Consider the following 15,792-nt stretch of genomic DNA (forward strand, 5'->3'; position numbering starts at 1 on the left):
TTTTTGTTCTTGAAAAGAAAGAAAAAAAAACTCTAAGGGGGTTATTTATCAAAATCTGAAAACTTCTGACTATTTTCTGAAAATAACTCAGACCAGATCCACACAGACTTTCCCCCCTATTTATAAATACATTTTTTGTAGGATTTCTTCTGCGGAAAAAAACGGAATCATGAAAAATTTTGAATTGTGTTTTCGCATTTGTCGCCGAAAACTGCGACTTTTTCAGATTTGACACTGAAAATCACCAAATCTTTGGATTATTGAACGAAACCCAGCACAGATCAGGATATCAGTTGGACACCTAGCGGTTATTAATCAAAGACTGAAAAGTTCTCACTATTTTCTGAAAACGACTCTGATCAAATCCGCACAAAATTCCCCCCCCCCCTATTTATCAATAAATGTTCATGAATTTTTTTTGGATCTTAATAAATAACTTTCTGCCATTGACATCAATTCGGTAGGTCTGATTTGGAGTACTTTTTTAATCCAACTTTTAACACCATCGGGTTTAATAGATTTAAGTTTTTTTTTCTTACGAAAAAATAGTGGTTTCCCCTTTAAAAGTCAGACCAGAAAAAAATCGGACTTTGATAAATAACGCCATAAATGTCCAGTTGCCTTTGAACTAATTCTACTAGATAATGCTTTATTTCATTTTTTTTATGAAGGGAGTTTAAATTGCATAAAGTGGGTCAAAGTTCCCACTTAATTGCAGGAAATTGCCTCCTTTCACATTTTCCTGTGATTAAGCCACATTGCCACAAGTATATGTTTTACTTGTGATGGTCGTAATGTTATTAAATTTCAAGTCTTTTTCAGGAGTTTTGGCTGCAGTAGTGCATATTTAACCATGGGACCTTGGGTACTAAGTTGTATGTGACTGACAATGGCCATGGCCAATTATTATTCATAATTGAATAGGCTGTATATTTACTCTCAAGAGCATTTTGTTTCCGAGATCTGTTTGTCACCAATATGTGTGTGTGTTCAATACTGAGGTTTTCATTCACTTCTATTCATTCATTTTGGTGCCTTGGTGTTATCCATGATTCTACTTTGTCCTTCAGTCCTCATGTCCAGTCTAACCAAATCATGTCACTTTCACTTAAGGAATATTGCGTTTATCACCCAATGTGTTACCAAAATTCTTATGTAATCTCAACTATCATGTCCATTGTCAATGCTGCAACTAAACTCATGCTCATCAACAACCATTTCTCCTCTGCCATGCCACTCTGCCTGTGACCCTGACATTCAAAGCAATTCACAGTTCTACTCTCTAAGTTATCTCCAAGTACTCAACAAACTCTTTGTTGTACTCCTCTACCCCATCTCTGGAAGGCAGAGGTGGTCAAACTGCCTGTGTGCCATAGGGCTTTGTCTTCATTGATACCCCTTCACTGATATTCTCACATGTTATGGACAATTGACTTGACTTGAATTGAATTTAGCTCTGAAATTTCTGTTTTCAGATCCGCCTCATCTCTTTCCATCCTTTCATCTTCCTGTGCCAATTGATGCAAGACATCACGAGGGAAGATACCATTATGAACCAACTCCCATTCCTCCACTGCATGTGTAAGTAAAATCTCTTAATTGTATTATAATGTGTATAGCAACAAACATTTACTGCATTGGAGCAATTTTGCCTCATCATTGATATCACAGCTGCGGCCAACTCATGAAGCCTACATGGGTCATAACAAAGGATGATTCACTGGTAAATTAGGTATATTAATTCAAAATATGAGTTATATTTTACTTTTGTTTAATATTCTACCTATTAATGACATTTCTGGAATTTTGAATTTCCATTACCTAGTAGCTACATATCATTGTACTGCAGTAGCAGTTTTCCACATCAAGCAAATCATCCAAATACTAGCAGTTACAAAGAAAAATCAAAGTGAAAAGTCTAAATTATGGGATTGTGAAAAAATAGCATTAATTATTAAACAATCTGATAAATGATTTTACCTTTTATTAATGCATCAGTAGTATGTATGTTAATAATACTATGCCATATGAAATGTTCACCTTTGTTAATTAAATGTATTGCAAAGGTCTTTTAGGTTGAGAAGGCTTTTTGTATATTGCAAATGCATTTTATCGCCTTGTAGTAACATGACTACTTTTGTTAGGAATTCAAACGGGCAGCACTCCGATTAAAATAAAAGCCTTTATTTCTCACATGCAGGGCAACAGCAGAGCAACGTTTCGAGCCGCCTGGCTCTTTATCAAGCTAATTGACATGTGTACATTTCCTCCTTTTATCCTAACACAACACAGCACCACCTAGTGCTTCATTAACATTGGTACAGGTAAAGAAACAATATATCACAAAAACGATACAAGACTTCACTTATCTTGTTATAATGTTCCATTCTCTATGTAGCCACATTGTATCGAGATAAAAAACTGTGAAAAAAGGGGAAGGACATTAAAACAATGTTAAAACCATTAAGTTATCTAAAAACAGGAACCAAGTCATATTCCATGTTTAGTCCATTTGGTGACAGACTATCCAACTTCCGAATCCACCAGGCTTCTCTGTACAGTAGTTTTTTTAGGCGATTACCACCCCTTCTCATCCTTTGTACTGTTTCCACTATTTGGAATTTTAACTGATTAACAGCATGACCCATCTCTGTAAAGTGTCTCGCAACAGGTTGTTCAATTTTTTTGTTTTTAATAGCAGATTTATGTTCCCTAATCCTATCCCTGGCCATACGTGATGTCTGTCCGACATATACCAAGCCACACGGGCATTTAATTACATACACTACAAATGTAGTTGTACACGTATATTGGCCAGAGATAGGAATAGGGACTCCATTTCTCGGGTGATAAATCACTTCACCTTTTTGAACATTGTTGCAACAATTACACATACAACAAGGGAAAGTGCCTTTTTTAATTGGACGTAACACTGTCTGTTTACATTTTATTTCTGAACCAATGTCAGCTTTTACTAACATAGATCCAATAGTGCGAGCTTTCTTGTAAGACATCACCGGTGGATTCTGAAAGCTGGATATCTCTCCTAGATTTGTTTGTAAAACACTCCAATGTTTTTTTAGAATTTTTCCAATCTGACTACTCAATGTATTATATGTCGATACAAACGGAATTCTAGACATCTCTCGTTTAAATGTTTTAGTCAGTAAACTGTTTCTATCAAATTGTTCCAATCTCTCTTTTTGACTTTGCACCACCTTTCTAGGGTATTTTCTACTTATAAATTTCTCAGTCATCTCTTCCATTCTTGTTTGTGCCAGTCCCTCATCTGACACTATCCTTTTTACCCTGGACAATTGGGATTTGGGAAGTGAATTTTTTGTCTGGAGTGGATGAAAGGAAGAAAAGTATAAGAGAGTGTTTCGGTCTGTCTCTTTGGTGAATAAGTCAGTTTGCAATTTGACATCAGACACATAGACTTTGGTATCCAGGAAAGCTATCTCTTTTGAATCAACATGGACTGTAAACTTGATATATGTACACACTGAATTGATCTCCCAAAAAAATTGATCAAGAGACGAACGAGGCCCCCTCCATAGCATAAAAATATCATCAATAAAGCGCAACCACTTTAGACAATGCTTTTTAAACCACCAATTTGTGTAAATAAATTTTTCTTCATATTTTCCCATGTAGATATTTGCATAGGAGGGGGCGACGTTCGACCCCATGGCCGTACCCCTGATCTGTAAAAAGAATTCATCCATAAACATGAAGTAGTTCCATCGTAAGATGATTTCAAGACAATTTAGTACAAAATTTTTTTGGGCCCCATCAAGGGTCTCCTCTTGTTCCAAATACATGTGGACTGCCTCTACACCCCCATCATGTGGGATGGAGGTGTAGAGGCTCTCCACATCCAATGTGACCAGCCAGACCTCATCACTCGGCAATTCAATTAATGCCAATTTCTTCAAAAAATCACTAGTATCCTGTATGTATGAGGTCTGCGAGGTGACATATGTTCTGATAACTGTGTCCACAAATCTGGCTAAAGGGGAAAAGATAGAGTCTATGCCCGCCACTATCGGTCTCCCTGGTGGCCTATTAAGGTTCTTGTGGATTTTAGGCAGGACATAGAACACAGGAGTCACTAGTTTGTCCTGTATCAAATATCCCGCCAGTTCTCCATCAATCACTTCACATTGCCTAGCATCAGAGACCAACATTTGAATTTTCTTTTGAATCTCAAAAACTGGATCACCAGCTAGCTGTTTATATGTAGTCTCATCTGCCAATAATCTCCGAATTTCACCAACATAGTATTCCTTAGTCATTACAACAACTGCACCCCCTTTGTCTGCAGCTTTAAGTATTAAATCCTTTTTGTTAGTCAATCTTTTTAAAGCTTCATTTTCAGCGCGAGACAAATTGGGTGGAGTTGCTGCAATTTCCCCTTTTCTATACATCGATTCTAGCTTTTTCATATCAGCTGTCACCATTTTAACATAAGTTTCTACAGAGGCATTTCTAGCATCAGGCATATAATTACTTACTGGCTTTAAGCCCATTGTTTTAGCACAGAAAGTGTTAATACACAATTCCTAACAAGAGTTATATTCGTGTGGAAGGACACGTGGGACAAGTGCACCCGGGAACAAAAATTGCAGACAAGTGAGTGCGGCCTAAATTGAATTGACATGACTACTTTTGGACACTAAGGGGCACATTTACCTAGGGTCGAATATCGAGGGTTAATTAACCCTCAATATTCGACCGTCGAGGTAAAGTCCTTCGACTTCAAATATCGAAGTCGAAGGATTTACCGCTATTCCTACGATCGAAGGAATAATCCATCGATCTTAATCCATCGATCAAAGGATATTCCTTCGATCAGAAAATTGTTAGGAACCCTATGGGGACCTTCCCCATAGGCTAACATTGGCCTCTGTTGGTTTTAGGTGGCGAACTAGGGGGTCGAAGAATTTTTCACAGTACTTCGACTATCGAATGGTCGAATAGTCGAATGATTTTCAGTTGAAATCGTTCGAGTCGAAGGTCGTAGTTGAAGTAGCCCATTCGATGGTCGAAGTAGCTATATTCGACCATTCGAAATTCGAACTATTTTTCCTCTATTCCTTCACTCGAACTAAATAAATGGGCCCATAATACCTATTTCTGTTCTCCTAGTAGGCCTAGGCCTACTGAAAAACTACCCTTACAGATTTTCAGATTTTGAAAATGGGATGGGATCCCTTATCCAGAAACCTGTTATCCAGGAAGCTGCAAAGCATGGGAACCCACAGGGGCAAATTCACTAAAGGACGAAGCGCCTAACGCTAGCGTTAATTCGCTAGCGTAGCGCATTTTCGTTAGTTCACCGATTCACTTAGGGACGCTGGCGTAAATTCGCTAGTGTTACTTCGCACCCTTACGCCTGGCGAATTTGCGCAACGGACGTAACTACACAAATTCACTGATGCGCGAATTATTCTGAACGCTACCTTTAACGCCAGACTTCCTTTGCCACCTCAAACCAGACGAAGTGCAATAGAGTAGATAGGGATTGCTTCAAAAAAAGTTAAAAAAATTTCTAAGTCCCAAAAAACGCTGGCGTTTTTTCTTTTTTTATGGGTGATAGGCTGAAAAAGAAAAATTAACTATACAGTGGGCACATGTGTAGGGCAAAATAAAAATTTTATTTGCTGTTTTGAAGGTTTCCCAGGCTTGTGTAGTGATGCTACATATACCTCCATTGTGACTTAAATTTGGCGCCGTATGCAAATTAAGCATCGCTAGTGTAACTTCGCTTTGCTTGGCGAATTAATGCTAGTGCAACTTCGCAACCTTACGCTTCCCCTGAGCGGAAATTCGGATTTTAATGAATTTGCGTAGTGCTGGCGAAAATACGCCTGTCGAAGTGTGGCGAAGCGGACGCTGGCGCAACTACAAATTTTAGTGAATTTGCCCAATAGACTCCAATAGTAAGTAATTCTACACCATGTTTTCTTTCTGTAATCATAAAACAGTACCTTATACTGTACTTGATCCTAACTAAGCTGCATGAATACTGTTAGGTTTACTTAATGTTTATATGATTTTTAGTAGTAGACTTTAGGAGTGGCGATTCAAATTACACAATTATTATTGTGTAATAGTGACTGTTTCATGTTTATGTTTAGCACAAAACAAAAACTGTGGTGCCGTGTTAGTCAGTAGCAAAAATAAATTAAAAACAAACAAATATTAAAGTATTATAGAAGTGATACCTATATTGTCTGACAATAAAAATGCATTGCAAGCTTTCAGAGCACCAAGGCCCCGTCATCAGGCAAAATACAAATGAAAGCTGGAAAGACATAGCATATATACTGTTAGATCTGTGAAAGGTATTCATGGGCAATACATTAGGAAGTTACAGATAGATATAAATTGTAGACATAATAAAATAAATAAGGGTGGGTTGTAAATAGTCCAGGGGTCTTGATTTAGTCAGGTCACATAGTGTGACGTGAAACCTGACCCTAAATTAAGGCGCTATCTTAATGTGTTAAATAACTCCATACATTTGAATTCATAGATCTTTCTTTTTAGATTTAGGACCTTCATGTCCTGTAATTTTGATTGCAGAAGTGTTGACCCACTGGTGTATCATATGATTTGGTCTCGATCTTATGTCGATGATGGTTCATCCACCTGCGTAGTTTTGTCCTGTTTCTCCAATGCATACTGTATGTCTCCTGTAGAGCACTTAGTACATGTAATTATGTTTACCACATTGGATACCAAATACACAAAAAGTCTACACCATTCGGAACTACTATTTCTGTGCTTCATCCAATGTGGTGTACATGATTACATAATCACTGACCCCATCTAAAAACAAATGCTCTGTAAAGCTACAGATTTATTATTATGGCAATTTTTTTATTAATATTGCTGTTCAGACCCTCTGATAATTATATTCCAGTGTCTTATTTAAATCAGTGCATGGTTGCTAGAGTAATGTGGACCCTAGCAACCATTTTTCTGAAATTGCAAACTGGAGAGCTGCTGAATAAAAAATAAATAACTCAAAAATAATAAAGAAAAAATTAAAACCAATTGCAAGTTGTCTCAGAATATCACTCACTACATCAAATTACATAAAAAACAACCCTTTAAATGATGATTTTGGAATAAACCCACCGGGAGATACATTAGTGCTTTATATCTTCTACATATATGAAGAAAATTAAAGGCAACAAAAATATGATAGCTCTCCAGTTGATATTTTCCTTGCACACAAATTTCCTGTACCAAAACCTAGGTGAAAAGCATATAAAACATGAAGAGAAGTACCTGAGGAAATGAAAAACGCTGATTCCTCAGAGTTAGTGCCGTCTACTTTCATAGTGAAATTTTACCCCCAAATATCTAGAAAAAAATCCTGTATCTATTTACATTAAAACACATTTGAATATGAAGTAATAAAGAAGAAGCTTGGTGTTCCTTGATTTTTCAAGCTTCTGCTGTATTTCTATAGTTATTAATTTAACTCTGTAATTACATCTAAGCGGAAGAGAAATTGGTATCTTTTCCTCTGTGAAAAGAATTAATTGATAATAGCACTCCTAACTACATGCTGAAGAACACATATAATGCTGTTTGCACTAGCCTGCCATTACCAGTCTATAATTTCAGAGAAAATGTGCCAGTGATAGATCTGCATCACAATTTTCTCTATTTCCTATAGAATATTATTTCCACTGGATCTTGCAGTTAGTGTATATATAATATACCTATGTTATTTTACCGTGGGTTTTTTTTTATTCCTAACTATTGTGGAATTTATTTGCATTTTGTTGTTGTCTTTAACAACAATTACCGCTTTTTTCTCAAACCAGTTGCAAGGTTAGATTCTTAAGTTAGCAGGTTTTTGCATGTGCATTTAATTTTGAAATATGATATGGGGCTAGACATGTCAGTTTACTAGGTGCCCCCAGTCACTTGTGCTCTGATAAACTTCAGTCACTCTGTCTGAAAGCAGTTCCATCCTGAAGTGCTGTCTCTTTCTGAAAGCACATGGCCAGGTAAAATTACACACCAATATTACAACTTGACAAAATATACAATTTTGGGTTAAGAATTGAAATGGAATCATGGTAGAGTGAATTATTTGCAGTGTAAACAGTGTAATTTAGAAATAAAAACTACACCATATAAATCATGACAGACTCCCTTTAAGACTTGGATGTGACACTAATATATTCCCTTTTATCAAAATGGACTACATCATTGCATTGGTAGAATTATTTCAAGTCCAACTTATGAACTAGACAATAGAAAATGCAGGACTACCGTGCACAATTGAAGTCAACAAGTGAAATCAAGGGTTCCTCCATTCAGCTCTCTACCGTCTAAATTGCTTCTGAATAAGAAAGGAAATCACAAATTAATCTGCCTTTGTTTTTACAACAGTAGAACATGAATTGCTGAAAGAATTATAATTATGGAGGATGATAATCCAAAGGCCAAACAAACATTCTTATTTAAGAGTAAAAAGAAATATAGTTTGTATTATTTATTTTTTTATTTTTGTTCAAAAAACATCTAAAATGTTTCCTTTTATTACAAGATGCATTCAAAGTGTTACCTGACACTAGAATTTGAGGAGCAAGTGCTTATCAAAGCATCAGCATAGGGATGTTCTGCCATTCTGTTCAGAGCTTAAAGTTGCGGTTCGGTCCTAATAACTGCTGAAATACTCATATTTTCTCTTTTATAACTGCCAAACTGATACTTATTATATTGGTCTCACTAGCGCTAAAGAGGTTCACTATTTAGTCCATGCAAATGTGTATGTATGTTTTTATTTATACAGCACTGCTTACATACACAAATTGTAAGCACTTTCAGATCAAAGCCGTTCACCCAGTATTATTATTATTTCTTATTTATTTATATTTTTTTGGAGGGGGAGTGCAGACCTGTTTATAGATATACTTATTCCCCTGTACGTCTGTAAAATATGTTATACTACCTGTTGTAAATAAATAAACACTAAAGCACCACCCTGCAATCACATTCAGAAGAGGTGTTAGACATGAGAGGGCAGACAATGGTAAGCACTGTACAGGTGCCTGTGGAGTTTGTAAATGAGCCCACATGTCTGACCCATGTCTTTTTCAACTCAAGGAGGGTTGAGAGGTGTATTTATGCAGCATCTGAAGATACCAAAGGTTGCCTATTCCTTATTTAGCAAGACATCCAGTGATTTACCCATGAAGAGTTGAGGACTCATTTACTAATTTGTAAATAGAAACAAACTGCAAACTGCCTATCTATTTGCCATTATTTGACTGAATGTTAAGATTTTTGTAGAATTGCACTAGCAGTCTTACATGAAACCTATAGTCGGTGTCATACATTTTACAAAAAATCATATACATTTCTGGACTGTTTTCAAAGAATAGTCTTGTTAAATTCACAATCTAGTAGTAAACAAAGTGTAGATTTAAAGGGTCTCTCCTAACTTCTCAGACAAAACTCCAGTGTCTTTGTGCTACTGTCAGCAGTATTAAATATTAACTCATGTATTCACAATCAGTGAACCAGAATCAAGCTGGCTGTATAAAGACTGCTGTCAAACCTGTTGCTGTGGCCAATGAGGCACTGAACTGTAGCACACTCCCCTTTCTTCACCACAAATCTACCTTTTATGTGTCTTAATCTGGTCTCCCCCTCCCCCTCCCAAATAAGTAATATAGATTTTATAGCCTTAAATTTATGCAGTCAACAATTGTTTTCAAATTTAGAACCTTAAATTGATGCAAACTCTGTAGAAAAACGTGATTTTCAAAACAAGGTCTCAAATATATTGATGTTTCAGATAAAAGATGAGATATTCAAGCAGCTAAGATGAATTAAATGTTTATGTGCTGGTGACACAAGTGCTAGGGGTGCTGCTGTGTTCTTACAATGTAAAGAGCACAGAACTGTGTGCACATGGAAACCTTGTCCATAGGGCAGATGGAAAGCACAAGCCTCGATAGCACCTACTTTGTAAGCTCCACAGAAGCAGGGACTGATTTTATAAAAGAATGATGTAATTGAATAAAATAGTATTATATTTAATATTTAGCTTTCTTTAAATGTTAGCATTTAGTTGTAATTTAATTGCAAGCTCTTTGGCGATATGTAATAAAAATGTGCTAAAATAAGCTTAAATATTGCATTACCCACTGTTATTTAATTTGCACACTATCTTTAAGACATGCTTGAAGCAGTCTAAATAAGATGTTTTATACATAAATGCGTATTGGCTGGTGACTGAGATACATTGTGTTTACAAAACATAGGGCCAGATTCAATTCAGTGAGAAAAAGTTACCCCACAGTTTATCGCATAAAAACTTATGGACAAGATTAAATTCAAGGAGTAAAAAATGTGTCTTCAAATTTAATTCTAGTTTTTTCTCATACACTTTAAAATAGAGATTTCACATGATAAACCGTGAAATAAGTTTTTCTAAATTAAATTGCATCCTAAATTGAATCTCGTCCATGTGCTAAACTTTTTTCTCACTGAATTGAATCTGGCCCTAAATTTGTTCTTGTGTGTTTTTTCCTACTAACGTTGCTTATTACACAGAGAGGTTAGTGCTGGTTTCTTTGTAAAATAGTCTATTTTATGTTGATTCTGCCTTGCTCTGCTCTCTTCTAGAATATTTACTTGTGTGAAGGGTGTCCTTTGATGAAGCTTTTGTTACATTTGCTTCCACTAAAGTTCCAGTGTACTCAAGTGTTAGATGGCTATTGTAAGTTAGACTTTTGTTTTCTTTGTGAAGCAATTTTCCTTTAACTGCTTCTTCTTCCCATAAGGATCTTTACCTTCCCACCTACTCCTCTCTACCAACTTTTTTTGTTTTCTGCATGAATGACATTCTGTGGGGCCATGACCCTCTTAGTTCTTATAGAGAGACTGATTCCTGCCTCTTTTATTAGTGCCCACTTATAGATGCCCTTGCCCAGAAAACGGATTTCTAAGTGCATCTTACATGTAATTTAAACTGTATTTCGCACCCCTACTAGGTTGTAATACAAAGGACCTACTGCATTTGTCATCTATATTCTTTACAAGGCTACTTCTTCGGGAAAGGGCTGTATAATTGGCAGCTCAGTTTTTTAAATTGATTTAGGAATTGAAATGCTGTGTTTTTTTAATATCTTAAAGGATGTGTTTATTAAAAAAGAGTAGAAACTAAATTCTTTGAATCTAATGCACAATAAGCACAATATGTTTATTTTTTGAAGTTTTACAAAAAGTGTACTTCTGTTCTTCTCATTCGCAAAGTTTTTTTTAATAACTTTGCCTAATGCTTAGTTCACTAAGCACTATATGATTATTTTTTAAAGTTTTACAAAATGTGTATTCTGTTCTTCTCATTGTTTAATAATTTTGCCTTTTTTGATTACTCATTAGAGACTTCTTATTTTTACTCTTTCGCCCCTATTTTAAATATTCTCCCTGGTCTCCTAGGTTTACTTGTGTTATGCGTAATTGTAGCAATTGTAACAGTTGTAGTTGTTTGATTTAGATCAGTTTACACATCTTGTATATTCTCCCTGTTCATCCTTGGGCGTTTAATCCAGGTATACTGCAATGCAATGTAAAATCTGTTCAGGATCATTGCAATGGTGTTATTTAGAGAGTCTTTGTCCAACAGAACTACTTGATACAACTATCCATTCTAAGATACTACAGCAATCAATGGTAGGAGGTCATGGATTTTTCTCTTGAAGACTACTGGTCAACCATGAATGAGCATCTATGTATGGGCGTCTACATGGCTCTTTCTACCTGCAGTTAAAATTTAGTTTTTGCTGGGTGTTCCCCACGTGACATGTTTGCTAAGTCTTGCTTTAGGATGATGTCTGAGCTGGATGGCTATGAAAAGAGGTAAACAGGCAGATATCCTACTGTAAGATACAGCCTGTAATTAGAGTTATTTACACCTTTTCAACATAAATATTTTTATAAACAGTATGTTTCCTATAGTAACTACACTATTATGCATTTTGCTATTTCCTTAAATCCAAGTATATACGTCACTTTGGCAATTTAGGCCAGCAAATGCTCATTCAAGAGCACCTATTTGTTAGATTCGTACCTTACACTAGCAATTTTTTTTGGAGGTATGCAAATTGGGGGGTCATTGCTTAATATACCATGTTGCATGTTCTATGCTGGCCACCTAGTGCAATTTGTACCTGACAAACAGCTCTAGGCGCAATGAGTTATTCTCAGGCTGGGTCAGATAAGCCATTAGAAGGTTATCAAATAGTAGTCTAACTGTTCACAGCCTATTCTAGGTTTTTTAAAAAAAAGGGGTGAGGAGGTTAAGCAAAAGAAAAAAAAAGCAAGACGTGGAAGCAAAAGAAAAAAAAAGCAGGTTACATGAAGCATTTTCTGCCATTGTACAGTGATACCAAGCACATATCCACTCCACAGCAATGAATTCATGATTAATGGTGTTTATTCTTGACATAAGCCTCCTCTATTTATCCTGCAATACAGTTTAGTGATATTATCAGTCACCTGAATGAGAAATATTCATTCATACCAATATTGCGGTGTAAATTGAGGAGAGTCACTTTTTATTATATCTCACAGCTTTATCACCCGCACAGTAATTTTCTTGCCGTGGTTTGATACGGAAAGGCTGGATTTAGCTTTACTTGACACAAAGCCTCTTCAATTTCCACTGAAAGTTCAGTCTGCTTTTAGAAATGCAAAAAAAAACTCTTATCCAGGCAATTTCAGGATTTGAAATAATACAGATAAAAAAGCAAAGACCTGGATGGGAAAATGATGTAGATGTGGAATCGCCTAATAGCTGTAAAGTAACTTGTGAGAAGGTCCTGCAGTATTATAACTTTGAGCCTTAATTTAAAGCATTTTGCCTTGATATGTAGCCTTTACTTTGTAAGTCACAATGGAATTGAGGCCTTTCTATATTCTTTGGTTACAATTCCATGGATGTTGCCCTAAAAATCTAAGAGCAGATTATTCATAGTTGCATTATATCTAGGGTCATCTAACTGGTATTTTATCAGCTTGGCCAGTAAAAAATATGCTTGATGCCAATGTTATTAAGGAAATAATATAAAGATATACAGTATGAAGACTGGAACTCTTTTTACAGAAAATGTGGCAACCCTAGTTTTGTTTTTGGAAAAATGATACTCACTCATGGAATTATAATGGAATTTTTTTTTGCCTTCCTCTTCTGTTTTTCTATTTTAAATTTTTTACCATTTTGATGTTATCTTGTTTTGGGCATCAATTCAATTTCAGATCCCTTGTTATTTGATACTCGTCAGAATATTAAAAACTGATAATCAGTATGATTTATTGTCTTCAATATACATTGCAGGATAATGCAACAAATTGTTAGTTACAATTTTTGTTGCGAGGTATGGTTTTACTTTTAATGTTCTTATAAATTTGTTGATTTTATTGTAGATCTTGTGTTATGGCCATTTTTTTCTATGGTAACAAATTACTAGGCACGTCTTTAAATGCCTTGATATCACATCCTTGTTTTTTCAAAATTGGTTGCTTTAAACAACATAACGTCACCTGGCTGGGACAAAAGTGATGTTGCTATTAATGGGTAATAAAGCCCAACTTATGTATTCTAATTCTTTATTCTACAACATTACATAGGTCCTATGTTCTAAATCTGATCTGTGTTAAAGGACCAGTAACATCAAAAAAAAATTAAAAAACATTTGTTAGTATACATTGAAAAAAAAACTAGCAAGACAAATTCAACTTTAAAATCGCAAAGTCTTTATTAAGAAATAACTTACCGAAACTCTGCTTGCGCTCCTCTTCAGAAAAGGCGCGATTTCTCCTCCCTGCCTTCCTTATAGGAGAAAGCCAGGGAGGAGAAATCGAGTGCTGCACAATGGATTGTAGCCCTGTCGCCTTTTCTGCAGAGGAGCGGAAGTGGAGTTTCGGTAAGTTATTTCTTAATAAAGGCTTTGCGATTTTAAAGTTTAATTTTTCTTGGTGTTTTTTTTCAATGTATACTAAAACATTTTTTAAAAAGATTTTTTTTTGATGTTAAAGTTATTTAAGTAAGAATCTGCCACCAGCTCGGATATTATTTTATAGGAAAAACTGTAAAGTTCTCAGCAGTATGAATTTATAAGAAAACTACTGGTGTGAGATTCCCAAAGGGTGTTTGACAAATTAATTGCTTCCTGAGCTATCCAGTTACACACAGCATGCCTTTCGTTTCAAGTGGCCCAAGTAAAGTTGAAAGCAAAAGTCTGACATACTATTTGGTGTACATTCTTTTTCTAATTGCGTCTATGACAAAGAGCATTCGTTTTAAGTTTTTTATATACATAAATACATTTTGCAACAAATATGTTGCAATAAATAAGGCACCCTCAAACTTTGCCTATTAAATAGGTATACTTACGAAAAATCAAGGGGGTCTGCTGAGTCTGCTGTAGCTCCTTATTTGGATTTCATTGCTCACCCTATTAAAAGGAGACTGCTAGCAGAATGAAACCTTATGGGATGGTAAGATCCTAGTCCCTTATCTTTATAGAATGGTAAGTGAAAATGGTAAGAGAGCGAGGGCCCTTGGCATCTCCTGTAACTCCAAACACATCGGGGGTTATTTTTCAAAATCCAAAATGCAAGTCTGCACTGACTCCCCCCTCCATTTATCAATAAATTTTCACGAAAATGTCTTGTGCAGGAAAAGACTCGATAAAATTATGAAAAACATGATTCTTCAGATTACTGAACAAAACCCAGCACAGAGTAGGATATTTTCAAAATGTCAACAGGAAATCTGCCATTGACTTCTACAAGAACTCTGCAGGTACTGTTTAATTCAGACTTTTAACACCATCATAGTTTAATAAATCACAAAAAATGCAAGTTTTCTTTTCTACAAAATAATTGTGTTTTTCCCCTTTAAAAGTACATCCAGAAAAAATCTTACTTTAATAAATAACATGGACAAATTTGAGATTTATGACCAATTTATCTGAACTGAGGTGGCTGAGAGCTACTCAGATTGGAGTATTGACTGATGACAGTCCAGTGGAATAGTAGGAAAAGGTCTATCCAAACTACCTCTTTGTTGGGCTGTAAAACCTATTTCCGCTATACCAACATGTCTGCTTTAGAGTAGCTCTCTGTCAGTGCACCTTAAAATTATTGTGGTTTTAATTGCCATTAACTGATACTATGTCTAGAGAATGGCCCATACTGTTTACTTCCTACACTGGGACAGAGTTATTGCCATAAGCAATGAGTGGAAGAATTTACATGAGGATATTACTATTAAAAACATTTCAGTGATATTACTTGACCTATTTACTTTCCTTATGAGATTGCTGAGACCTTGGCAGACAGGAGTCTTTGCAAAGTAATAATTTCATTTTGCAACAGTAGTTTGCCTGTGTAAATCTCCCTGACACCTCCATTGATCTAAATGGCACATTAAGAAAGTCCCAGTACAGGTTTTTTTTTTTTTTAATTCAGTGTGGTGGCAAGGAGCAATTCTAGATACTTTTTGATTGCCTCCTTTGCAATTTGCCTTACATTGCTTTTCTTTCTTAGAGAATACACCACGGCTGTCGCAACATTAAAATCTAACTTTTCTGGCCTGTAGATGAGGATGAGGTATGGAAATACAGAGCATTTGACTGCTGCATTTGGGTGGAAAACAGCAGCCATCACCATGTCTGCCTGTCCCTACTTCCTAAAATGTTATGGTGTAATGGAGGTTTGTTTCTCAATCACGTGTTTAACTAATTA

The 15,792-nt window shown here is 35.7% G+C and overlaps 1 protein-coding gene across 6 annotated transcripts in view; it reads left to right on the forward strand.

Annotated features, from left to right (window-relative positions):
• gli3.S (GLI family zinc finger 3 S homeolog) overlaps positions 1 to 15,792 on the forward strand; it is a 165,332-nt gene that overhangs the window by 87,206 nt on the left and 62,334 nt on the right. For 5 of the 6 annotated variants that reach the window (XM_018269358.2, XM_018269355.2, XM_018269356.2 and 2 more), the window contains one exon: positions 1,476 to 1,581. In XM_018269358.2, coding sequence (XP_018124847.1) covers positions 1,476 to 1,581 — 106 coding nt within the window. Of the gene's footprint in view, positions 1 to 1,475; positions 1,582 to 14,816; positions 14,849 to 15,594; positions 15,761 to 15,792 lie in introns of those variants that run through there. The other variant, XM_018269360.2, reaches the window with a different exon arrangement.

This window comes from Xenopus laevis, chromosome 6S, assembly GCF_017654675.1.
Source record: "Xenopus laevis strain J_2021 chromosome 6S, Xenopus_laevis_v10.1, whole genome shotgun sequence".
Classification (NCBI taxonomy): domain Eukaryota; kingdom Metazoa; phylum Chordata; class Amphibia; order Anura; family Pipidae; genus Xenopus; species Xenopus laevis.